The sequence below is a fragment of the Hemibagrus wyckioides genome, linkage group LG06 (genome assembly GCF_019097595.1).
Source record: "Hemibagrus wyckioides isolate EC202008001 linkage group LG06, SWU_Hwy_1.0, whole genome shotgun sequence".
Lineage (NCBI taxonomy): Eukaryota > Metazoa > Chordata > Actinopteri > Siluriformes > Bagridae > Hemibagrus > Hemibagrus wyckioides.
The window spans coordinates 10,559,573-10,586,965 of NC_080715.1; the positions used below are offsets into that span (position 1 = coordinate 10,559,573).

The 27,393-nt window shown below is 38.0% G+C and overlaps 1 protein-coding gene across 10 annotated transcripts in view; it reads left to right on the forward strand.

Annotated features, from left to right (window-relative positions):
* Window positions 1-27,393, forward strand: part of spegb (striated muscle enriched protein kinase b) — a 91,350-nt gene that overhangs the window by 18,646 nt on the left and 45,311 nt on the right. For 3 of the 10 annotated variants that reach the window (XM_058391730.1, XM_058391724.1, XM_058391720.1), the window contains exon 2: window positions 24,150-24,248. In XM_058391730.1, the coding sequence (XP_058247713.1) occupies window positions 24,150-24,248 (99 nt within the window). Of the gene's footprint in view, window positions 1-12,732; window positions 13,575-21,654; window positions 21,729-23,747; window positions 23,783-24,149; window positions 24,249-27,393 lie in introns of those variants that run through there. The other 7 variants (XM_058391722.1, XM_058391721.1, XM_058391728.1 and 4 more) reach the window with 7 other exon arrangements.

The following is a 27,393-nucleotide window of genomic DNA, read 5'->3' on the forward strand; positions in this document are numbered from 1 at the left end:
GGTTCTATAAGCAGAAATGTTTTGTTGCTGAGAGAATAAGCAGAGCTGTTTTAAAGGGAAAGGAAGCCTGTAGTAACTCAAAGAATCGCTCTTTACAGCTGTGGTGCTCAGAAAAGCATCCTAAACCAGCCAAACTTTGAGGCGGATGGGATTCAACAGCAAAACTCCAAATCTTGGATTGGAAACAGAATATAAAACATTGAAATTGTGGTCCAGTGCAGTGTCAGAATATACAAGCAGACATGCAAAACTACAGAGAGAGGTCAAAGCACCACATCTAAGCAAACTGCAGGAAGAACTTCTAGAGTAAAACAAAGAAAAATGACGTTAAAGTACACCTAATGTCTGTTTTCTTGGCACTTAATAAGGCAGAGGAAGCACACATGGCTAGAAACACAAATGACTCAGTGCTATTGAACCAAAACAGTTTTTGAACCAGCCTTCAAAATGGCTGCAATCCCTCTGCTAAGTTTCATTATCACTACCCTATTTTGTCATCTGGCATGCCAAGGAACTGACACAGCGTGCTGTTGAGAGCGTCGAGTTGTGGCTAGCTGCTCTCTCAGCACAGAAGGAGGCTTTTAAAAGCTCACTTTCACTGCATTAAGGCGTCACAGAGTCCCAGCCAAGCCCATGCGCTTCTCAGTCATCATATTTCACATCAAGGCTGCTGAAAAAGTCAGGGAAATGCCAGCACATGCCGACTGACAAGAACAGAAGCACACTTTTGTCAACAGCTCTTAGTTCATAACGTCGGTTACACACTAGGGTGTGAAAAGTTGGGTGTGAGTCTGTAATAGCAGCATGATAGTCAAGTAACAACTCACGAAGTATAAATGATTGTATCCTCTAGTGTTCAGGTGATCCTGGAGATCTTCACTGCATTAATTAGATTCTCATGAATGCCCTAAAAGTTAAGTCTGTGAACTAAGTCAGTTTTAGTTCCCAGGAGCTTTGTGTTGTTATTTAGATAAGGGAGATAGTGTCCTTCAAAAGCGGTATCTGTGGCTGTTGGCCCAACGCTATCCAGAACTGTCCCCTCTATGATAGCAGGGCTCTGGCAGCATGGCTAGGTGCGTGTCTTTGTGATGGGAAACAAAGGAGATTAAAGGAGAAGATGACTTTTAAGTAGTTGAGAAATGGCACAGAGTGCTGTATAGATGATGAAAGATGTGTGTGAGAGAGCAATTGAAGTGCATCAAGAGGAAAAAAAGGAAAGGAAGAGAGGACAGAAAATGGAGTATGAGGAGGGGGGAAAGCTCAGGGGTGTGACAGGTGGAGGGAAAAGGACATCTGAATGTTAAAAAAGAGTGTTTGCTAAGAGATGCTTGATTCTTAACACCATCAGAAATAGTTTTGTGTTGAATTAAGTAGGTAGAGGTGATGATACCTGCAGTTTACACTTCATGATACAGTGATAGGATAAAAGCCTGAAAATTACACTGTTCGGCAGGAAGTTTTTGGGGGAGGTTGTGGGGGTTTCAGTTAAAGCAATGGACAGAATAAGTGGGAACAAAATGCACCCAGTGGAAAGGCTGAAGTTGATGGGCTGTGGGATGTCAGATACATGCATTTGCTCCTGGGATTGGTTCCTTTCACTTCCAAGATTTACAGAAATGGCCATGTGAGCCAGAACACACCCAGAATTTTCTGTCCAAAAAAATAAATTTTATTTTATTTTATTTTATTTTATTTTATTTTATTTTATTTTATTTTATTTTATTTTATTTTATTTTATTTAAATAAATAAATAAAAATGGAGGACCTGCTTGTTATTGAGTATCAATCACAACAGTCTTTTCCGAGAATCAGCCACCTTATACACTGACATACACTCTGTTGTTTTTAAATGTTTTTTATTCTCTGCCTGGTTGGATTTTCTTGTTGCTGATGTTGACGTCCGATTACTGCTTGTTTGTGGAATTAAAGAAAACCAAAGAAGCCATAGCTCAAGTATTAAACAGGGGATTTTCAATTAAAAACATGTTTTAATTAGGTGGGTTTTTTTTGGTGTGTGTATATATAGAAAAATCTTGCCTTTGGCAAGAGAGTAAGGTTGTGGGGTGTTTTCCTGTTTCCCTTTCTAATGGGATTTTGCCTAATGGTTTATTACTATAAAGTAATACAGCAGGGTGTAATGGAGTCAATGATTTCCAAGAAGATATTCACTCCCAGTTCAGTTCTACATCCAGGATATTATATGAAAATATTATATCTCAGAGTTTCTATGTTTCTTTGTGAACATTATGTTCACTAAAGTGCACACTATCAGAGGTCCATTCGGTCTATTGGATCAGCATTAAACCACAGCCGTGATGGTAATAAAACCCATCAGATATAATCAGGTAAAGGTTAAATGTTTAACCTTAACAGCTTTTACACTGTGAAAACCCATTTAACCAGCAGTCACACTGAATTTTTCCTGGTGTAGCATTTTTGGAGGGAAGGTAGTGGTTAAGTGCTAATAACAATTCAATCATGAGATATTATGTTGGCTAAGGAACAGCAAAAAGAAAAAAAAAAAGAAGCAAAAGAAAGTCCTGACCCTAGCCCTACACTTTTTTTTCCATTGCCTCTGAGTTACAGTTCATCTAGATGAACTTGCAGGATATAAAATAGGAGGAGGTCGATTTGGTAATAAAGCAAGACACTAAAGATTGAATACAGCAATTTTAAAATAATAGATAACATAGCCAGACCACCCACATGCATGTGTTTGGATAGTGCATCTGATGCCTTTATCAAAGTTGGTCAGGTAATGTGGTGGTCCAAAGTGGACTAAAAAGTGTACTAAAGTTTAAAAAGTAATGTTATACAGGATGATAAAATGTAGAGAGTGAACATGTAGATATATTTTGTAAAAGATAAATACACCGATCAGGCATAACATTATGAGCAGTGAGAGGTGAAGTGAATAAGACTGATGATCTCCTCATCATGGCACCTGTTAGTGGGTGGGAGATATTAGGCAGCAAGTGAACATCCTCAAAGTTGATGTGTTAGAAGCAGGAAAAATGAACAAGCGTAAGGATTTGTGCGAGTTTGACGAAGGGCCAGATTGTGATGGCTAGACGACTGGATTAGAGCATATCCAAAACTGCAGCTCTTGTGGGGTGTTCCCGGTCTGCAGTGGTCAGTATCTACCAAAAGTGGTCCAAGGAAGGAACAGTGGTGAACCGGCAACAGGGTCATGGCCGGCCAAGGCTCATTGATGCATGTGGGGAGTGAAGGCCCGTGTGATCCGATCCAAAAGATGAGCTACTGTTGCTCAAATTGCTGAAGAAGTTAATGCTGGTTCTGACAGAAAGGTGTCAGAATACACGTTGCATCACAGTTTGTTGCGTATGGGAGCCGCAGACCAGTCAGGGTGGTCATAATGTTATGCCTGGTCAGTGTACATATTTAGTTTTACTCTGATTAGTTACTGAATTTACCATGTAAATACAATTTATGCAAAATCACCGATGTGTTGTCATTGCATCGTCATCTGTAGCATTTTATCTTAACCACTAACAGAACTGAACCCGCTTTTATTCAGTGAACAGGCTTTTTAAACCAAACAAAATAGTATTTCCAAAAATTATAAGCTCACACTGATATTACTAATGATTACAACCATTATAACAAACCAAAAACCATAAAGAAAATCTTCAAATAGTTAGCCTTGGTTGTGTTCAACAGAATGAAACCATCCTTGCCTTCTCACACACACAGAGAGATCTCTGATCTATTAAGGATAGCTTTCCTTGCTGGTCACTTCAATGCTGCCTGTGCTCTTACACCATTAGCTCCCCAGCCTCTCTTACTGTAAGGAATGATTAAGGAGCACTCGTTTTTCTTTCTTGTCAGAGTATATCTAGTGCTAAAGAGATTAGTGTGGGGTGTATGGCAGAAAGGGAGCGTGTGCTAACGGGAGTGCAGCAGTAAAGACCAGGGTTTTCCCGAAGTGTGTTTTCCCCATCAGAATCAGCATCTACTGACACACTCAGATTTCCCTCAGTGTGCTTTCTTTCTTTCTTTCTTTCTTTCTTTCACCAGTATTTACTTCAATTTGTTGATTAGGGATTCCCATGGGATCTTTGCTGACTGATTTTCTAATTTATATCCTGAATATCTGCTTTGTGACAATGCCCATTGTTAAATGCTCTATACAAATAAAATCGAATCTTATTGAATTACATTCGATTAGCTCACATTTTACCAGTAATTCTCTTCTGCATTATGCAGTTCAGTGAGGTACTGATGCTACTAATCCAAAATGCAGAACTGTCCTTACACTGGATGAATCCATGTCCATTTTCCCTGCTGGAAAAAAAAAAAAAAATCCAGCTATCTTCTGCCAAAACACAGGCCAAGCTGGACAAGCTGGTAGACCATCTTTGCCAGCTGGATATTTTCCATCTTCTTAATTACGGGTCTAAATTGATCATTTTTTCTTTCTGTCTTTTTCTATTATTATTATTATTATTATTATAATTTTCATTTTTCAGTAGTGTAAAAACTGACATCTTACCAAGAGGAAATATCTTGAATATATATATATATATATATATAACCAAGAAACGTATTATTATTAAACCTATTTGGAGTCATTTTACATATTTTATGCTTTACATTCTTCTTATTCTATTGCCTGGATAATTTTACAAATAAATGATTTAAAACAGAACAAAAAGGTATCAAGCTTGAAATTGTTATTTTAACAAATCGGTTTAACAATCTTATATTTAGGTTATGTTTATCTCATTATAGGAAATACTAGATATTTAAGGTATATTTAAGATATTTTAGCTTGCTAGGAAGTGAATCTTTGCAGTGACTCAGGAAGCCCTCTGTTGAAAAAGAAATGTTGAAAAGGGGAATCAAATTCAATACAGATAGTAATAAACTTTGTTCTAAATTTAGCCATATGGCTGTGTGTGGAAATTTTTCTGTCTGTTCTGAGTTGTATTTGCAGTACAAAGTGTGTGTAGTATAAGTGTATATATCTGCACGTTTGCATATTGACCCACTAGCCACTCACACCATCTTAGACACCCTTAGACACCCACAGAGCATTGCTATTTCTATGCTAATGTAATGCTTACACAGTAAGGGTTTTAAAAATCTACTATGTAAGAAAAATGTGCCACTAATTAGATGAATTATGTCCAATAATAGTCATAAAACTATTACAGATACACAGGGGAATCCGCTATATAAAAAAAAAAAACAGAACACAACTCACGATTGTTCATTTTCAAGAGTTTAAAGTCTGTGATTTTTTATTTATTTATTTTTTGTACACCACTTTGTCTTCCCTTTGTGTAATTAGTATCGATTGGCCAATGTCTACTTTGTTTATTTACTTTTGATTAATTTACTTATTGTTTACTTAGTTTTTCATGCAAAGACATTTTATTGGACAGACCTTGTTGGTGTTTGTTGCACTCTCTAACACTTTTACAGGTGTGTCAGTGAAGCAGGAGTTATTATTTACCCCAGTGCACAAGGAATCTAGGGAGTGTAATCACTTGATATGGCTGTCAGTGATAAGTCTACAGTCTGGGCTAGAAAAAAATCAGCCCCAGCCTTATTTCTTTCCACCTTTCTGTGGATCTTTATTTATGACTGTTGATGTTTGTTCTATTGGTTCCAAAAAATAATTTAAAAAATTAATCATTTTTAAGACAACGTGTAAGCAATAAATAAATAAATAAATAAATAAATAAATAAATAAATAAATAAATAAATAAATAAAAACCAAGAACAATTTTTAAAAATCAGCCTGTATTTTTTATTTGAAACAGAGGGATGGATTAGTCCTGCTAACCCATTTGTGCTCGCACATACACCAAAACACTGAGTCACCATGTATAGTCACACACACACACACACACACACACACACACAAAGTAGCATTCCCATACAAAACATACAGCTGCACTCAGCACTAAAGTGTCAGAAGCATAATTTTGTATGTTTTTTTTGTTAAATGGAGCTCTTTTGGTGATTAGTCTATGCTTTTAGCACCACATGCATTTGACTGGATGACTCCCTGAGGTGCCTCTATGTGAAGCCATCGAGTCTGAGAGCACCAGTGTGTGTCAGATTTGGGGCGCCACTTCCTCACCACTTGACTAGAAGCCATGACTCCGATACAATAACTTCAGCAGTTAATCATACCATCTTTCTGTCACTGATCCCAGGCTGCCAGTGGAGGGTTTATTTGGTTGGTTTACTCAGAAAATGCATCCAGAATTTGAGAAATGAGTCAGCCTCCAAACAGTCTGGTCTCAGAGGCAGCCACATTGCGGCTCTTTTTCTTTTCCTCTCTCATTCTGTCTACGATTTCATCAGTGGACTCATAAAGCTGGAGGTAGTTAGCTCTTAGTAATTTCTCTAAGAGTGTTTGTTTGCCATGACCAATTTCCACAGCAGTTTGTTTTTCCACATTTCTACCACAGCACCACCATGCTAATAAGGTGAAGCCTGTAAATGTATTTTAGGGGTTTTTTTTGTTGTTGTTGTTGTTGTTATGCTCTATACTTATGTGGGTGTCTTTCTTACTTCTTTAACTTCTTATCCGAAGCTATTTTGACTATTCTGAATTCATACAGCAAAGCAAGTTATGTAAAAACTACAAATGTAGATGAGTCAGTGGTACATGCATCAGCTTATCAGCACTTCACTCACAATGACAGCGATTGTTAATCTTCTCCCACGCAGTAGAACGAAAGCAATAGGCTTGGATGAAGTGACCCAGATCAAGTGTTTTAGCATTCTTTCTCTGTCTCCCGAGTGCAAATATGTGACAGGTGTAAGCCACATAAACGTGTCATCCCCGGCTGCCTGGCACTTGTTCAGCTAGAGCTCAAAGCTGTGATTGCACCTGGGCCAAATCAATATCGGTCAGGAGGAAAGCTCCAAAAAATTATCGATTCCCCTCTCTCTCTCTCTCTCCCTCTGAGTGATAGAAAGGGTCAGGGAATAGAGGAATGAATGAAAGATAGAGGTCTTTGGGTCAGCAGGGTGGTGTTTCGGCAGTATAAGAGTGCTGTTTGCCCCCTAGTCACTTCACATTTTTGTTTCCAACACTGCTTTCCAATCCTCCTGAGCTCAGTAATCACTGTTCCTCAGACCTGGACTACTCAGTTTTGCTATGTTTGGAGCTGGACCGAAAAAAAAGCTGTGTTCAGAACTGAGGTTTTCAATCCCCTGACTTGCTAGGAATGTAATAAGACATCTCAGCAGTGGTCACATTCTTTCAAGCGAAGGGCAACTGGTGTAAATGGTTTAGCGGGACGTACAAGATTTCAGTTTCCATCCGCATCATAGTATAGTATTTCATGCAACAAATGATTAGAGGTGGATGATTTTGATTTTCTTTGTGCTAACAGCATTATCCAGGATCATGGTCACAAATTATACAGAATAGTATTAAGAAGCAAGGCTGAGGCTGATTTCTTTCTAGCCAAGACTGTAGAGTTATGCAGCTTATCAATGACAGTTGTGTTGAATCACGAGTCAAGTCAAGTCAAGTCAAGAAGCTTTTATTGTCATTTCAACCATATATAGCTGACGCAGTACATATTTGAAATGAGACAACATTTCTCCAGGACCTTGGTGCTACATAAAACAACATAACAACATATAGCTACAAAACAAAACAACAAGAGCTAAGGACAGAAAGTAGTTGTGTCCTAGCTACATAAACGTGTGCAAACAGTGCAAAAGAGACAATACAAAACAACACAAAACAGTACAGGACAAAATAGATAGAATAGCGCCAAACATTTGCTAAAATGTAAACAAGTGGGTTCATACAGATGAGATGATCACACAAAGTGAACTAACCACCCCCTAGGTTTGGTCTCTGTTTAGGTAGATATTTTTCAGCCTACGTTGCTGGCACATCTGTAAGACGTCAACAGCAGCGATAAGATAGTTACAGGTTTAATTATCATTAACCAGGTGGATTATATTTTCTGCGTAGAAAGATGCCTTCAGAGCAAACTAAGAATAGAAAGAGGAAAGAACACATCGTCCAATAAAAGTACAAATTACCAAAAGGCAAATGGCAGACGTTTTGTGCATTTCGGTTTGAATGAAAGTAACCAGTTGAGAAACTGGAAACACGTATTTCCTAAATCACAAATACAGCTGCATATCTGCTATTAAGTGTGTTTTTGTGTAGTATGCTATAGAAGAGTCTTCCTGATATAAAGTATTCCCCAACCCTAATAGATTCACTGTCAAGATGTCAGATTTTATTTGAATATATGATTTTTTTGCAGCTTGCTGTGATGAGTATACCACTAGAAATATACAAAATGTACTACTTTTGACTCGAAAAGAAAAAGTTTTTCTCAGGGAATTTTCTGTACATGCTGCTCTGCTTCTGTAAGAAGAAAAAAAAATGGTAATTGCAGGTTTTAAAATGGTGAGGAGAAAAAAAATCACAGGAACAACAATTAATGCTATTCTGTACAGTGTAAATGTACATTAGATTCCTGTGTTACTGAGAAGTTGATTGCAGTGGCAACACATTATTAAGTAAAAAGGCTTCTCTGTCTTCCACTGCCAGATATAAAATATGTATCTGCTGATCCTGTAACAGAGCTGGGCTGTTAGCTGCTCAATGATGTGTGGATTGAGTTCTGACTATGGCATATGGAGACCTTGGTTTTGTGTGGCTTCTGTGTTTTGGGATAGAAAACAAGAATCGGGTTGTGGAAAGGATAAAGAGCTGTTTAAAAAGATAAAAGCAAAGGTGCAGCAGGTGACTAGATGTCCTCTTGGTCTAGATGTCCTTTTTGGTCTGTCTGGGGTTTAGTTTTGCTCATTAGTCAGAAAAACATAAATTATACATAGGTAGACTTTATTTTTTTTTCATGGTATATTTTCCGAATAGAATAGTGCAATTCAGTATTGTGTGTACAGCAGAGCAGATATTTTTCAGGGGGTGTTTAAAGATTACCTTTCCTGGTAATCCATTTGGGTTTCCTCCATGTTCTCAAAATATTTGACAGCCAGGAAGATGGAGCTGAGCCACATTTAGACTGACAGATAAGCACATAACATGCCCAAACAGAGATGTACATTTACAGCGTCATTAAGAGTCATCAAGAAGTATTCCATATGTTAGACATAGATGCCTTGAGAATCACAATACGAAGTTTAGTGAAAAACGAAGACGTGCAATAACAGTTTGAGTTTCTTGAATTTGTTAAGCAAAAACATAACCATATGGTGGCACAGTGTGTAGTGTTGATGCCTCACAGCTCCAGTATCTGAGCTCCACTTACAGTCTGTGTGGAGTTGTGCATGCTCACCAAGCGGGTCTTTTGTTCTCTGATTTTGTCTTAACTTACAAAAACTTTAAATTGTCCCAAGAAGTCCCCACCTTGGCTAGGATAAAGTGATTACTGACCTTAGATAAGATGACATAAGATAAGAAAATTGATCCTGAATGTAATTTTGTGTCAACTTGCTCAAGACAATTCAAAGAGACTGAGACCTGAATATGGCTGATAATGGACACTATAATGTACGTAGCTCATGCTCATTCTGGATGTATACCGTATAGTACTTTAGCGTGCCAAAGCTGAAACAAACGTTTACAGGAGGAGGACCAAAAGGAAAAGCGTTTCATGTTGTTTTGGCAGGAAAAACCCAATTTGGGCCGAAAAGCTAGTATCAGATTTAAACTCCACTGCATGCTCTCATTATTCATTCCGCTCATGTGTTCACACTCTCTTCTCTCTTGTAATTTTCTCCTGTGGATTGTCTGTGCAGAACGTAGATGCACTCAAGCAGGCAGCAGGTGTGTGCTGGAAAACTGAGCATGGTGTATATCCAGGGCATAATTAAACACTATGGAAGCAGTGTTGCTGAAGGACTTTACCGACAAAACCAGTGTGCCCTCTCTGTTACACACAAACCTCCTGAGCAGATCTCTGACCATGATGAAAAACATGGATATTGTTTCTTGCCTTATTCATTTAGACACATTGATTTTTATTTATTTATTTTTTTTTAAGTATTCGTTTTCTTTGCTCGGTACACAATATCTAATAATATCAGTGGTCTGGATTGTTTTCGCTGCCTAAAGACTGATCAATAAGTACATGATACTTGGGAAATGGGATATAATAATCCAATGTATTTAAAATATATAACAAGTTGTTGACATACACGCTTCTTACGCTGCAAAAACTTACATCTTAGCAAATACAAATATCTTAAATCTCCTTACATGTATTTAGTATTTCCTGTTATACGATTAGAGCAAACCAAAATATAAGATTAATAAACATATTTTGTGATGGTTTTGTTACTCATTTCTTTCTTATTATAACCTTCTTCTTTGTTTTTTGCCACATAATTTATCTTCTTTTGAGAAATCAATGCTAAATATTTATTATTAGTTCAAGTCTCGTTCAAGCTTGAAATTAGTAATAAAAATAATATGAATAAATAAAAATAATTTTTACTTGCTGTTTTTTTTTGCAGTGTGTATTCTTTAATATTAGTTTATTATTATTGATTTAGGTAAATTAAAGTAATTATAAATGATAAATTATAGTCTGCATATGTGGAAGATCAGTATAATATAATGTAGGAAATAAAAATGTAAGAAATAAAAATGCAGTGAATAATGGCATAAAATTATTCTGTTGGTTTTTTTTTTAACTTAAAATTAAAATCTACACTGCAAAGAAAGACAGCAAGCTAAAATATCGATGATATGAATATAGTCTAAATGGTTCAGGATTTTCTACTTAAAGATTTGAAAAAAAAAACAAATAAAATATTATCGAACCTATTTCAAAGATGTTTTTCTATTCCTATTCCTTTGCCTGTTGGCTGACTATTTTGCTAATTTTAATCATTAAAATTGAATTTCTAGATTTTAAAATCTAGAAATTTTAAGCAGTCATTAGAAGCAAAATAAACTGCCAATAGCATAACAAAGTATACGATTTAATTTAATTGATTCATTAAATTAAATTTAATTTAATCTAAAATATGTCTAGGAATAGTCTTAATAATTTTACGTTTTTTGGCAGTAATTTTTTGTCAGTATAGTTTTGTGTAGTTTGATTTTAGTGTCCTGAAAGACATTTTCATCAAAATTCTAATTCTGATATGGCTAAAAATTATTTTGTCACGGTATCATCTGTCTTACTTACCCAATAGTTTGAAGAAAATAAAAATCAGTTTAGCAAATTAATCTCAAACTAGCTTTTACTATTTCATTTCACATGACTTTGATCATCTGAGCTGTGACTACAAATACAAGAGGAAGTACAAGCTGCTGAGAGAAAGGGCTCCAGCCGATCTGCTAGCATGGAGTAAAGTAGGGATCGTGAGCTGAAGCTGGATGTAACACTAGTGGGAAGTTCATAGAGGAAGAAGATAAAGGAAATATAGCATGAGCGCGAGTTGGAGTAGGAGTGGGAGTAAGGAGGATCAAGCTTTAGAGGAGTTACATATTGATGTTCTTCAAATAAACCTTTCCAATTTTTTTTTTTGCATCTCATTTCTGATTTTAAATGGAACAAAACTCTACATTTGCTCAAGGCTTCTTTGGATAGTTGCTTAGTTATTTGCTTCCTCAAGGCATTCTACTCTGAACTCTCTCCGACTGGGAAACACTCACTGGTAAGGTTGTATACAGATTCTCCAGAGTGCCTTTAGATTTCTAGATTCTAGTAGTACTTTTTTTTTTTTCTAAGATTTGTAGAAATAAGTGTTCCTCAAGGATTTGGGAAATTAATGCTTCTTTGCGTCCTGCAGAAGTTCTGCTTGGAGCTTTCTCTAATGGAGAAACACTGAGCTGTAGTTCCACATAAGAACCCACGCATACAAGATAAAAAAAAAAAAAAAAAAAAGAGTTTTAGATGTAACTTGTTTTCAGTCTGCTCTGCAAGATTTGTTTTCGTATTTTATTTATTTTAAAAAATGGGGGAAAAAATAATTAAAAGTATAATTAAATATTAAATACTAATAACTAATGTTTATTGACAGTTTGCATAGTCTAAATTAGTTTTATACCCAAATTCGGCCCTTATCCATTTAATGCAAAAATTGGTTCACTAGTGACCCATGACATCATTTCCCCCTTGCCCATTTTTTTTGCTCAGATTGAGCTCTCTAATATTCTTTAAACCATTTACCAAATACCAAAAGCTCAAAACTCAGAATTCATCTCCAGTTTGTTTGGTTATAACAAAATAAAACAACAAGCATTAAATAATTGTGATTTTATGATCGATATTCTGCAATATTTAGTTAAATATGTGTTTCATTTATTCTAGCTGCTGTCAAATTATCTCGGATGAATACCCATGGAGGAAAACGAATCCTTTAAGGGTATTTGGATCGTTAAGGCGAAAACTTCGTGAGAGGGTTCTATATGGGATTCTTTCTAGTAGTCAGTAACAATCAGTTGCAGGGTTCTGTATAGAACGTTTAAAGGTTTCCTTCAGTGGAACAATCAGTGTTTTCTGTGGGCTTATAACAGAGAAGAGAAGGAAAATATGTTAAACCTGACGCATTGGTAAAAATTGCCACTGCAGATTGCTATTTAAACAAAACATGATTATTGCCTAGAGGCTGCTGGGACATCATGGGCACTGATCCTAAGCATATAACGCGGGCTGTGGGTGCGGAGGCTTTCTCTCTCTCTCTCTCTCTCTCTCACACACACACACACACACACATACAGCCTCGCTTGGATACACAATTGAGGAGGAAGCAGGGGAGAGATGGGAGGGGTATAAAGAAGAATAATGAAGACAGAAGAACGAAATGCTTTGCCAGTCTGCATCTCTCCATGACGCTCTCTTTAGGGCTGACTCATTCTCTCCCTCTCTCTGTTTATCTCTCTCTCTTTCTCTGTAAAGCAGGGTAGGATTGCACGTACGCTATCTCTCCCTCCCCCCATCACTCTCTCTCTCTCTCTCTCTCTCTCTCTCTCTCTCTCTGGTGCTGCTATTGTCTGAGCAGGCTCTCCTGTGTTGATTATACTGCACGTCGCCGTGCTCAGTGTTGATGGTTCAGTCCCAGCTTTGACGCCACTCAGCTTGAGTGGGACTCCTGAACATTAAATCTCTCAGGAGCTTTAGAGGAGGGCAGGCAAAGCCATCTGTCACATTTTTTATTATTATTATTATTATTGTTGTTGTTGTTATTCTTTTCTTTCCGATCTTCTTTCTTCTCTGCAGTTTGACTCGCATCCTAAACTGAAAGATGGTCCAGTCTTTTGTGCGATCTCGTGTTCTATAGTGTTAACTAGAGGAGGACGCAAGTTCTGAGAAAAGAACAGCAAACACTTGCAAAATGTTTTTCTCTCAGAACCAAATGGCATTTGCTCCAGCCCATTGAGAGCAACTCGTATCTTCTCTCAAGTGACACTTCGTCTCAGATCGACACTGGATCCTGGTAATGCGTTTATTGATGCGATCGGGTCAGCACCAGGTCTAACCGTGAATCCCCAAGTCTCAGAAACCCAGGACTCCCCCAAACGCAACAGAAGACCAGGATTACTCCAGACAATGAAGAAAATCTGGTCCAAGAAACGCTTCCAGGTCAGTCCTGCATGCCTGTTCCTTTAAACTTCCTCTCTGTTTGCTTGACTTCGAAGTGTTTTGGTGTCACAGCTTAACCCATATGTGCCATGTTTGTCATTCGGTGTGTGTGTGTGTAGTGTCTAAGCTCTGCCCTAGTTTTAGTTCCCTTTATGGGGATACACCACAATAAGATAGTGACTGATGAGCCCCACCCTTCATCTGTAAACAAACTGACAGCACGTTCATGATCGCACTTCAATGAAAATGCAATTTGTTGTTTTTCTTTTGTATGATGGACAGTGGGATAATGACAGCTTGTAGCTTTTTATGGATCTGCCCTGTTCAATCAACCATAAAAGGATTTCCTTGTTACTCAAAAGCATGCGTGCCTTGTGTTATGGAGGTTTCTAGCAGCAAGGAGAAAATTCAGTAGTAATTCATGTTTAATTGAAGAATTTAGCCAGAATTTAGTCATTCTTATTATTATTATTTAAGAATAAATTACAAATGATATAAGCATCAGATATTTATAAGGCTTTTAATTTTTAAGGACCATCACAGAAAGGGAGTAACATATGGCCAATCAGCGTGTAGGTTATTACAGGTCGAAGAGTAATAATGTAAAATTGCTTGAACATTATCCCTTATGGTGCTGATTGTTTAGTTTTGTTTTTCTTTTTTTTCTTTGTTTTTATCCATTTTTCATTTTATTTGAATCAACCAACTAGAATGGACACTGCATTATTTAGAGGAAATCATTCATTTTACTAAGAAAGTGCTCGTTTTAATAGCCGTCGAACCTTATTTTACTCATCAAATACTTGATTTCCCAGTTGTAACTTGGCCTTGTGCAGCATCAATGCATTATCAGTCATTCTTTTGTTCTGTTATCAAAGCATCCATGAAGGCACTCTTCGCTTTGCTCTAGTGTTAGATCAATATTACACAGACGGGGAAAACTGTGTCCGTGCCACACTACAAGTCAGGAAACAAATACAACAAAGATAGAGAGAGAACCAAGACACTTTATCTTCAGCCAAAACTGAAAGGCAGGATTTTTTTCCCCACACTTTCATCTTTTCTTGAGAACGTGTCACCACGATATTTCGCAGGTGAGACGTGCAAACGTGACACGCGCCCTTTTTCCTCGGCTCTCGGGGCTAATGGAAATCAGTGGGAAAGAGGGTGTGATGGAAAGAGGAGAGCAGAGGAGGGAATCGGGGGTGGGTGAAAAGGAGAGATAATTGGATCTTTAGTCTGCAGACGGAGGCAGACAGGTGGAGAAAGGGTGAGGTGAAGAGACGGGAATAGCAAAGACACCACTGTTATTTTCCAGCTTTGCAAAATTGAACATTAATAGCATCTTGATTTCACATTTGATGGTGTTGATAATGACTGGAGCTTTTTTCAACCCAGTCATCCGTGTTACCTGAAGATGTAGCAACATTAGTCTTTCTACGCTTACAGAAACACTAATTGTATGAAAATGCCTAATATTATTACAGTCTCATTAATCAGATTTTGAAAATTGTTACGAGATTATTTCAGTGTCTTTGAATCAGAAGAAAAAAATATCTGTGTATTTTAAAATTGGATTATCAGATCAGATTTAAAAGAAAGAAAGAAAGAAAGAAAGAAAGAAAGAAAGAAAGAAAGAAAGAAAGAAAGAAAGACCTAATAATCAGGTTTATAACTGAATGTATATCATTAATCTGATATCTCTGACATCTACAGACTGTACAAATAATAACCAGATAAGTGAAGAGCTACCCCAAATGCCTTAAAAAGCCTTATATGAAATTTGCCACCATAAATAAACCCTTAAACTCATGTTCACCATTAATATTTAAAGAATTGTGTCAGAAGTGTTCAATTATAAATCTAACCATTCCAGGGTTAGTTGGTGGGTTGCTGAGTCTGGAGCATGCATCTGTCATGTAATTAGAAAGAAATCCAATTATTGACTGTCTCATGTAGACTCATGTAGACAGAATTCTCCCGTTATCAGATTGCTGATAATGGTTACTGATATTTACTGAAAAGTGAAGATAAACACCTTGAATTATTGGCAAAATCTGACATTCTACATAGAATCTGTAAGGATCTAGAGATAAACAAACTGATGACCAGTAGGCAGTCCAGTCCAATAGCATTTTCTCATCAAAAACAACCTGCCACCATTGGTCCAATCAATTTAGGTCAAAAATAAACATGTCACTGGGCTATGAGCTAGATTCCCCTCCCTCCCTTCCTCTGCTTTAACCAAAATGTACACATTTGGCTTTGATAAGCTGTTAATAAACCTACTGGCATAATCAGACCCAGTTAGAGATCCAATAAGAACAACAGTATGTGATAACTGTAGGGAGAGGCCTCCATTGTCTGGCCTCCATTGCTAACTTCAGCTGCTGAATTGAGCTCAACCACAATGAGCAAGCACCCTGGGTGACTGCGGGGGACGTGCACTCCAAAGTGTGAAGTGACTCATTTACCACATGGCAGCTGTGTGTGTGATGAAAGTTGGTTGGACAAGAGCGAAATGGCTTACAGGGCTTATGGAGCCGAATTTAAACACTGAGACATCACACGCTTGAGACTTAGAGCTATTTATGCACCTGTAGTATAAATGTGCACCTGGAATGATCATTTTTAACAAGTGATCAGAGACCATAAGGATTTATTATCAATTTCCAGCTCTGCTGTTCACTGTGAGTGCTACAATATTGGCGCTCTTGCTTAAAGTGCTGGTCGTTTCAGATTAAGAAGAATGTCTTTAAATGAAATGTTTAAAAGTAGGGATACAATCAATATACACTATATTGCCAAAAGTATTCGCTCACCTGCCTTGACTCGCATATGAACTTAAGTGACATCCCATTCCTAATCCATAGGGTTCAATATGACGTCGGTCCACCCTTTGCAGCTATAACAGCTTCAACTCTTCTGGGAAGGCTGTCCACAAGGTTTAGGAGTGTGTTTATGGGAATTTTTGACCATTCTTCCAGAAGCGCATTTGTGAGGTCACACACTGATGTTGGACGAGAAGGCCTGTCTCTCAGTCTCCGCTCTAATTCATCCCAAAGGTGTTCTATCGGGTTGAGGTCAGGACTCTGTGCAGGCCAGTCAAGTTCATCCACACCAGACTCTGTCATCCATGTCTTTATGGACCTTGCTTTGTGCACTGGTGCACAGTCATGTTGGAAGAGGAAGGGGCCAGCTCCAAACTGTTCCCACAAAGTTGGGAGCATGGAATTGTCCAAAATGTCTTGGTATGCTGAAGCATTCAGAGTTCCTTTCACTGGAACTAAGGGGCCAAGCCCAGCTCCTGAAAAACAACCCCACACCATAATCCCCCCTCCACCAAACTTTACACTTGGCACAATGCAGTCAGACAAGTACCGTTCTCCTGGCAACCGCCAAACCCAGACTCGTCCATCAGATTGCCAGATGGAGAAGCACGATTCGTCACTCCAGAGAACGCGTCTCCACTGCTCTAGAGTCCAGTGGCGGCGTGCTTTACACCACTGCATCCGATGCTTTGCATTGCACTTGGTGACGTATGGCTTGGATGCAGCTGCTTGGCCATGGAAACCCATTCCATGAAGCTCTCTGCGCACTGTTCTTGAGCTAATCTGAAGGCCACATGAAGTTTGGAGGTCTGTAGCGATTGACTCTGCAGAAAGTTGGCGACCTCTTCGCACTATGCGCCTCAGCATCCGCTGACCCCGCTCCGTCAGTTTACGTGGCCTACCACTTCGTGGCTGAGTTGCTGTCGTTCCCAAACACTTCCACGTTCTTATAATACAGCTGACAGTTGACTGTGGAATATTTAGGAGCGAGGAAATTTCACGACTGGATTTGTTGCACAGGTGGCATCCTATCACAGTTCCACGCTGGAATTCACTGAGCTCCTGAGAGCGACCCATTCTTTCACAAATGTTTGTAAAAACAGTCTGCATGCCTAGGTGCTTGATTTTATACACCTGTGGCCATGGAAGTGATTGGAACACCTGATTCTGATTATTTGGATGGGTGAGCGAATACTTTTGGCAATATAGTGTATGTTGTTTGGTACCAATACTGATAATGAGTAAACTACTTAGTATTAAGGAATCAAGGTTTCTTTTTAGCTCTATTTACGTATCTCAGGTTACCAAATGGCCATGAATTCCACATGTAGATGTGTCTATGCATATATTATACAAGGCTATTATGCAACAGTAGCTAGCTGGTTTTAAATGAATAACGCTAGCTAGCTAGCTAGCTAGATCAATTTGGGTTGCAGCTTCAGCCTGTACAGCTGTAAGAAAAAGTACATATTATTATGCAAAAGTTATTGATAATGTATATAAGATAGAAAAGCTGTGTAAACGATGTGTATGATCATCAAGAACGACGTAGCGTGTAAGGGTGTTCTTTTCACTCACCTAGCATTATTTGTAAACATTTTTCTCACCTAGTTAGCATTTGCTGCAGCATTTCCTTGCTGCTATGTGCTGCTGTTACAGAATCTCTCATGCTGAGTTTGGTTTAAGATGTTTTATCAGCTTACTTGTATTGTAGAAAGATGCTGTAGTTCCTCCCCTCGATGATTCATAGAGACGGGTGTACAGTTTGCTTTGCTTTGATTGGTGTCATTAATCATGAAATACGTCCCTGTCAATTCACGCTGGCTCTAAATTAGCACGACAACGTACACTAGGATTGCGTCAAAGAGGTTCACGTTATGACAGATGTTCGTATCAGAGCAATTAGTCCAATAAGCACTGTAGAGGACGGATATCTGATAGTGATATTGATATAAATAAAGATGCATCTCTACTGAGAAGATATCCAGAATCACAGCTCTGCTGAAAATACCATGTTTATTTATTCAAATAGATTAAATGCAATTAAGAGAATTCTACTTTTGAAAATGTACGTCAAAATCAGCTTGATTGTCATTGTCCATATTGCATAATGTAATAAGGCAGTGAGACCTTCACTGCTACATTATATGCTAAAAACAAAGAAAAACCTGGAAAAAAAAAGCAAAACCACAATGTAGAAAAATAAACAGAATGAAAAAACAAAACAGGCACAATAACAGCAATAGTCCAAGTAACAGAATATACTCAGCAATCAGCTAAATAATTCAATTAGAAGCACACTATTTTGTTTTAACGTTCGATATGCCCACCATCATACGGTCCGCTGATTTACCAACTAAACCCCAAAGCTAATTTTCTTTTCTTTATTTCTTTGGCCAACAGCCTGTTCGACTTTTCATCCTCATCTTGTTAGCGCTATTCAGATTTTTCCTCCCAATTATAGCAGCTCAAGTGTTGATCGCATATTTTGGGCTGTATTTCTACAGTACATAATCAGCCAGAATTCATTTCCCTAGTATATTCTATTACTCTGTGACTGAATGTCAACACCATATAGTGGACACGGCCTGTTTACTCATATCTGACCCAGAAAGGCAAGCGTGGCTGTGTTCTTCGTGGCACAGATGGCAGGCTGGAGATCCTCACTGGGCAGCCAGCTCTCAGCTAGCTGAGCCTGTCTGTCTTTTGGCTGTGTTCACTAGAAGGGTGTTAGCTTGGAAAATGTAACAGGAGCTACTCGTTCTCTGTTAGATGGGGAATTCAGAACATCTTGGGACAAGGAAATATTTGAGAAAAGCATGAATCAGAGCTACAATGCTTATGTCATACAAACCCATCTCAGACATTATTACACCAAGGCCTGATGACGTTTCCAGGTCATCATCAGTGAGTCTTATAATGGGGTCTTATTCGGATCAGCTCGATTACTGACGAATGAAGAATAACTGAATAATAACTTGCTTGCTCAGTATTTATCACTGACAAATACTTGATAATGCGTGAAAAACGAGCTTTTACTTTAACAAACTGCACAGATTATGAGATCATCCCCCATATGCATTATCTTACATACATTAGAACTTAAAATAAAAGCAATCTACAATCTGAATATCATGCTCCTTTGTGTGTATTTCACATTATGATCTGAGTCACCATCATTTGCGCACTTTGTGGCATGTCATTATTTGTTCGCAGATTACACTAATCGAGGCGCCAGAAGAATGCCTCTCGTGTATTATGCATGCTACTTGCTCTCTTGAGTGCTACTTGGATTTTCACCCTCATAAAGATGCTAAACATGGGAGATAATGAAAAATTACCTTGTAGCATATCGCTATGAATGCCACTAACTTCATTAAATATTCAGAGATTTCTAAAGGCCCATAAATGTACATCCAAATAGATTGGATGTGTAGGGGCTTCCTATCGCCCCACTACACAAAAGAAAACATTATACTGTGATCAGAAATTCCTGCTGAGCCACATGTCAGGATGGGAAGAAGGAGAAATATTCTAGAGATGTCTCGACTCCCCAAAAAAATCCTGCGTGACGCACCTTGTTGCTCCGAACAAACTCTTATTTCTGTAGGTGTTTGATGTATGACTCCTGATTTTAATCTTACCTTCCTTTCCTTCTTCTCCTAATGCCCTCTAGCACTGCCGCTCCTTCCATAAGCTTCTGCCACTGTGACAGATACCATCCATAACTAATGCTATTAGTTAACCTTATTCTGGGGAGAAGGGCAGAAATCTGGGATGCCACAGGCATTGCAAATGCATCTCTTTCGCCATGGCTAATGAATTGGGAGTGACAGGAGGCTTACCGATCCTAGCCTCCGTATCCCTCTGCCTCAGCCACAACCTCCGTATCACCTTATTTATTGCCCTAAATTGGTATTAGACAGGAGTATTGCAGATGCAGGATACACGATACACTAAAATAAAAGAAGAATGATATGCCACAAACCACATATCTGATGTAGCCAAACAAGATAAAAAAAGGACAACCCATCGTTTAAACAATTTAGGATCCTGTCAGTGCACCCAGTACACTACACTCCCAGAAAAAAAAGGATGCTAAACTGCTCCGGTACTTTAGATACTCCCATTACGTGTCCCTGGATCGAGTGTTTTTGTACCTTTAGATTGTATCCTTTACTCAGAAAAATCCATATACTATAAATACATAATAAAGCTTTACCCTAAAAACTAAGTACGGTCCATTTATGTATTTTAAATCATTTTAGACCTTTACTACAGTATCTCCACACTCTCAAGTGAAAGATGCATATTAAAGGTACAGATGGTGTACCCTCGATGGTTGCTGGGCAACAAGAAAGGGTTGTTTCTTAATAGTTTAGCACTGTTATTTCTGAGAGTGTACCGTTCTCCTTCTTCTCCATCCATTTGAATTGCAAGAATTAAGGATGTTTAGATGTAGTCTGGGCATGGATATTTTAAGAGACACTGTAGGTGTAGATGGTCCAAATACCAATTTATGAGCCTCTTGGTCACCAACTGCCCCACTTTCACATTTTATATCTAGGCTAATAGGACAATGGCAGACCCACAACAAAGTGTAAGCCATGCTCTTTGTGGTGGATCTGCTTGAAAACTTTTTTAAGACTAGCTTCAAAAGGTGTGCCTGGCTTATGTATTCACCACCTCCCTCCCCATGTTTTGGAGAGTTACAACCTGGAAGTTAACATCACTGGGGGTTATATGTCATTACACAAATCACATCTACACAAAAACACCCATGAAAGGGAAGCGGGAGGGAAAATAGATCTAGATTGGAACGTTTTCGTTGAATAATTATTTATGTATTAGTTCTGATGTCAGGTTGCCACCAGGATTCACATAAAAATTGTGTTCATGATCTCAACATCAATACAACTTGTCCTAGAGAACATATTTAAACAAACAGCACCATGAAGATTAAAAAGGTCAGGTACAAAGTTCTGGAAAATCAATCAGATCACTATTAAGTTGATTATTGTGGAATTTAAGTTAAAAGATTTCAATTAAGTTCAATTCCAGGGTTGTTACACTACAAATAGTAGACAGTAGCAATTTGCAAGGCACTGTGGTTTATCCAGACACTTCTTCTGTGTATGTGTGCATGTGCTTGTTTATTCAATACTCTGATTTGTCATCATTTGCATAAACATTTTGATATTCCGTGTGTTGAACTGTGTTGACTGAAATGCTTTCTCTCTCTCTCTTTATTTCAGAAAACCGGGCACTCTAACCGAACTTTTGGCCGGTTTACCCATGGTGTGTTTGGTTTTATAGATAACAGGTTACTACAAAAAGAGATTTTACAATCACATCATAAAGTCTGTCAGTGATCGTAGAGTCTGGTTTGTGCTTGAGATCGAGGATGCGTTTTAGCTGGAAGTATTAAACACACACAACAACCTTGAGTGGATTTACACTACAGCCCAAGTTGTATACATTTATTTGTATTTCTGAAAAAAGGAAAAGAAAGATACATGGTGGAGCTCATGAAGACCTTGATAATGAGCCGATGAGCTGGCTCGATAGGGGTATGGGGGGAAAACGAATCCGAGGCTGTCGTTCTATTCTAGGACATATTTAAGATCATGCTCAAAGTCTAATTATAATGACATTTACTCCAAAAATATTACTTACATAATCTTTTTAATAAAATGAATGATAGTTAATAGAAAGAAAACAAATTTGAGTCAAGCCATTCTCTCTTCTTCTTCTTCTTCTCCTCCTCCTTCTTCTTCTTCTTCTTCTTCTTCTTCTTCATCAGTTGGAGGTTTTACAATAAACTGTGATAAATGAGCATAGACACCCGAAAGAATATTTGCTCAAAGTCTAATTATAATGACATTTACTCCAAAAATATCACTTATATAATCTTTTTAATAAAATGAATGATAGAAAGAAAACAAATTTGAGTCAAGTATCAAACCTTCTTCTTCTCCTCCTCCTCCTCCTCCTTCTTCTTCTTCTCTTTCTTCTTCTTCTTCTTCTTCTTCTTCTTCTTCATCAGTTGGAGGTTTTACAATAAACTGTGATAAATGAGCATAGACACCCGAAAGAATATTTAATAGCACTACCTGCGTCTCATTGAGCCGCTGCTGGAAAGCCTCTACTTAACCATCAATTATTATGCACTGCTCTACTACTACAGATACACAGCAGATAACGAGACAATTCAGAATAAGGAGCTCTCTCTCTACCAAAATGAGCTTAACCATGTATACATTTTCTCTTGCAAGCATCCTTCATCTTATTGCTGACCATGTTTGTGTTATTTTATAAAATGTCACAGTTTAAGATTGATGTTTTATGTATTTTTAATAAATCTGTTTTTGGTTGGATTGAATTATCATTTTTCATTTGTGTTGTACGTGATGTTATGGGGATGGGATTATTATGTTAGTGCCTCTTTCATTGCATTTGTGGTGTCCGTGTGTGTATGTGTGTGTGTGTGTGTGTGTGTGTGTGAGAGAGAGAGAGAGAGAGAGAAAGGGCAGTCATGCAATAAAGAAAATTCTGGCATCTGTCAGAGAAAGCTCTGATTAAGTGAGGACTGACAATACCTCAATTTAGCCGACACATCCGTGGCCAAATTAATAATGAATTCTGAATAATTTTGCACAACGACTTGCATGTTATCTGCTCTGCTGGACAGAAATGAAGCCTTCCTTTTCACAATAGAATCCAAATCATTCCTCTGATTAATAGTCTAATTAATTATACATTGTTTTTAGAAACCTTCCCAGCATTTAACAGAAAGTGTTCAGTAGTTCAGACTCTTTGTTCCTTTACAACCCATGGTATTGGTGGGATTCCTTTAAAACTTTATAGGGGACAATAAAAGCACTGTAGCATTTTATTATTTCGTCGTATCTGCTCCTAGTGTACACAAACAATGCTGCAGGAGATGATCGAATAACACTGCACTGATTTTATCTCGACATCGTGGTCTTATCCTTTAAGATATCTCATCATGAATTGGATGTTTGAGTGGATATGCTGTATCAGTTGTGTGTATTAGGAAGACTGGAATGATGAATGTGTCAGTCTTTTTAGCCCGGTGATATTTCTGAACAACGTGGCTAAGCCAAAATAAGAAATGTTGCAAATGATGCAAACCTCTGCGTGTCAGCATGAAGGCTATCGGTGACAGAGTTGTTAGGAAATAAATGCATGCTCAGCACTTTTTTTTTTTTTTTTTTAAACCAGGGATTGGGAGTGTGTGTGACTGATTCACTGGGGGTGGGACTGGTTTCTATAGTAACAGTGCATTCCTGTTTTCCTCTCCTCTCTGCCGCTATGGAAGCGAAGTATTTCGCTCGTGCAGGAAACAGAGTTATGGTAATTGCCTTTTTCTCACTTTTGCACCTTTTTAAATCTTCAACCTTCTGTCCCATTGTCCACTGTTTCCTTTCATTACGTCACTCGCTTCCTAGTGAGGTCCTTTATTTCTTATATACATACATAAATACATATATATTTTTCTCTTGGGAAATAAACTCTGTGCATTGTCTGGTTCTTTTGTATGTTCTTCTTGCAAAACTGGGAAAACATATAGAGAGATCTCACATAGGAACACGAAGCAGCCTCAGCTGTGCAGTTAATTTTATTTGTTGGAGCTATTTTCCTGCTTGATTGCACTCATCATTTCAGCCTGGCAGGTTTTAGATTTCAGTGTGATTGGCTTGTTGTTTTTTTTCGCCGGCAGACTCTGAAACCACGGAGGACGAAGCAGCCGAGCCTCAGATGGAGACCAAAGACGGAGGCAGAGGCGATCCAGATGAGACCTCCCAGAGGGTCCCTGCAGGTAATTACACCCTTTTCACCAACAGCATTGTTACGTTCTGTTCTTCACACACAGTCCACCCCACAGTACCTCTTCAATTCACAATAGACACACACATTTATCATTTAGTTAATTTTTATTTAGCCTTTAATTTAACCTGGCAAGCCATTACAAATACAGATTTTTATTTACAATACCCGGTCTGGCAAGCAGCAAAGCCACTTAAATGAGACAGAAAAACAAAGTAGAAGGGGAAAAATATCTGACATATAAAATAAAAATCAACAGAAAACAAAAGCAGCTTTGCATACCAGACCAAGAAATGTATAAACATACAATACACACATGATGTTCATTGTGAGATCTTCACTGTTTATTACATTTTCAGAAAGCTATTCAATGCCATATTGATCTGATCAGGTCGCTGTTCAAAGCATGCTGTACTGCTTTATTCACTTTAGTCACCTTATTTACTTCCACCTTTGAGGTTTTATCTCATAGCCAGACTTTGGTGAGACTGAAAATCATATAAATCGTATTCTTTTTTTTTCCTTCTTGGCTTTAGATGTGCTTGCCTCAATCGATCTTCTCTGCACACTTAGATTAACCCTCCGAATCTTTAAAACCCTTAAGCGATATAAAATATCCAAGACTTATCACTGTGTCTCACACATGCATCAGAAACCTAGACTGAGTTATTCATGCAGCATTTCCATGGTCCTGTCTGGAGCTAAATCGAAACGTTATGCCTACAGGAAAAGTATCAGAAATAAGTATCATTTTCATGCAAAAAAAAAAATTCCCCATAGATTTGCGAATAACGACATTTAGCATATGGTTTATGGAGGTAACTTCGAAAATGGTCAAACAGTACATGTTACGATATTAATAGAATATCCGTCTAAAAAATTCCATTTCTTATGTTATTGCGATATTGGTTAACATTAACAATAACAGTGACAATCATTATGCATCCACTTTCTCAAATCAGGTCTAACCTTACGCTTTAGATTGTTCTCTCATTGCACTTAAACAACTTTTTGGAGATTATTTTAATATATTGAATCTTGTGGATAAAGAAAACATGGAAAAAAATGCCCAAGCGAGTCCAACTTTGTCACTTACAGTATATTTTAACCATACAGTTTAATTTGTATGTATTTCTATGTATCCATATTTCCATATTATTCTGATTTATGTCACAGAGATGCTAAATTCTTGAATCTGTTTGGTTGTTGATTAATTTTCTATAACAGAGGCTCAGATAGTAGTTCTGGCTTACGAGCGAATCACAGGTCCATATTAATGCGCTCATTCTAATATGTTATCGTTTATATTGTAAACGCTAATTCACAGGGATTTTGTTTAAGAATGAAAAATGAGTTGCTACAGTGTATAAACTGATGCTATAGAGACATTTGTTTAACCCATTAAAGGAGTCTCCAATTTCAGTACTAAGTAACAATCAAAGGTAAAATTTTCATCGTGGAAATTTGGGAGAACTAGCCCACTGGTAGGCACAGGCAAAAGTAAAAAGGTACACAATTTATTTGTGCTGTTGCGCAACACTGATGACCCAACACTCTCCATGCAACATGAAAGAGGAAGGACACCGATCATTTGTTATATTGAGTATTCAGGATGATCAGGATTTAAACACAAAACAGGATAAAGGAAAGGAACACTGTCAATCACTGGCTACATTACAATGCCTGATCATCAACTGATCCAGAAAGCCCTACCAAGGTCTTATTCTTGAGTACCGCCATCTAGTCTCCAGCGCAGTTCTGTCCTTCTCTTATTTTGTGCAAACAAGCTCTGGTCATAATAATTTCTAGTCATACAGAGGGTCAGAACCACACAAACAACTTCTCCAAATAAAAGTTTCCATCGTATTAATTTCAAGAGAGACTAGTGAGGGAATACATTTTTACAGCCGCTATAACATAAGTGATAACAGGAGCTAACGTCGTTAACATTAAATTTAGATGAAATGTACATTAAATGTAACTACTGTATAAATAATACTGTAATTAGTGGTGAATTGCTACGGTATAAAAGAAATAAAACACTCCATAGTGGTTGTTTAGTTTCTTATATCAGCACACCCTGTTGTGTGTTATCCCTTACTTATTCTTCTATATCTGCATACCAGTACAAATCAGCAACAGCATAAAAATACATATATGTTTTTTGGCAAAATATCAAATCACCCGCCTCTTAAATCTCAGCATGTGCAGAGATATGCGGCTTCTCTGCAAACTGCAACGTGTTTTCAAAGATCCTCATACTGCTGATTCCAACAGTGTTATTCTCAACAGAGAAAGAATGCTTACATGTTTACAAGGACAGCAGTAAGAAGCGAGAAGCTTATTCTGCCATTCTCTTCAGTCACTTCGCAGGATCTTGGCAGTGGCACTTTCTGCTGTCATTATACGTTATGAGAAAAGCTGTCCCAGCAGCCCCTGGGGAGAGGAAGTGGGTGTACATTTGGGGCGCTTTCAGATGGAGGGAAAACGTATTTATTACATTACAGAATTGGAGGAAAAAAGAAAACAGCATTCTCGAACCAAAATAAAATAGGTCATGGAAACAGTACAGTGGATTCAGTATATATGTTTATATTTATATTCGTGCCTGTGAATTGTTGTATTTAATCAGGTATATTTTTTTTAGTAAACAATCAAATTAGCCTGACAAATAGCTTTCATCCAGTAAGCTCAATATTGAGTGATGGGATGCATTGTCTCCACACTATCTAACACCGACTGCTATGAAAACCGCCTCTCAAGCCTGTCTTGATAATGAACACCCACAATTTACAGGCAAAGAAATATGGAGGGAATAAACGTGTCAAGCATTGAGATTTCCTGTGGAGTGATGCATATCAGATTGATTTGATGCATTAGGATGGTGGATCGGTGGGTGGAGGCTTTGTCTCTGTGAATATGAAGGATGTTTGCCCTTTAAATTGCCTCCCGTTTTTGCCTGCATCAAGCTGCATCTGCCCACCGCAATGAACCAGGCTGTGAGAGAACCGATTCCTGCTCAGGGCACGCCGTCTCCCACAGAGCCTCCTGGAAATGTCATGCACCTGGTTGTCACTTCCTCAAATTGCATGTAATCCCAGCAACCCAATTCTCAGGGATTCCATAAAATGACAGAG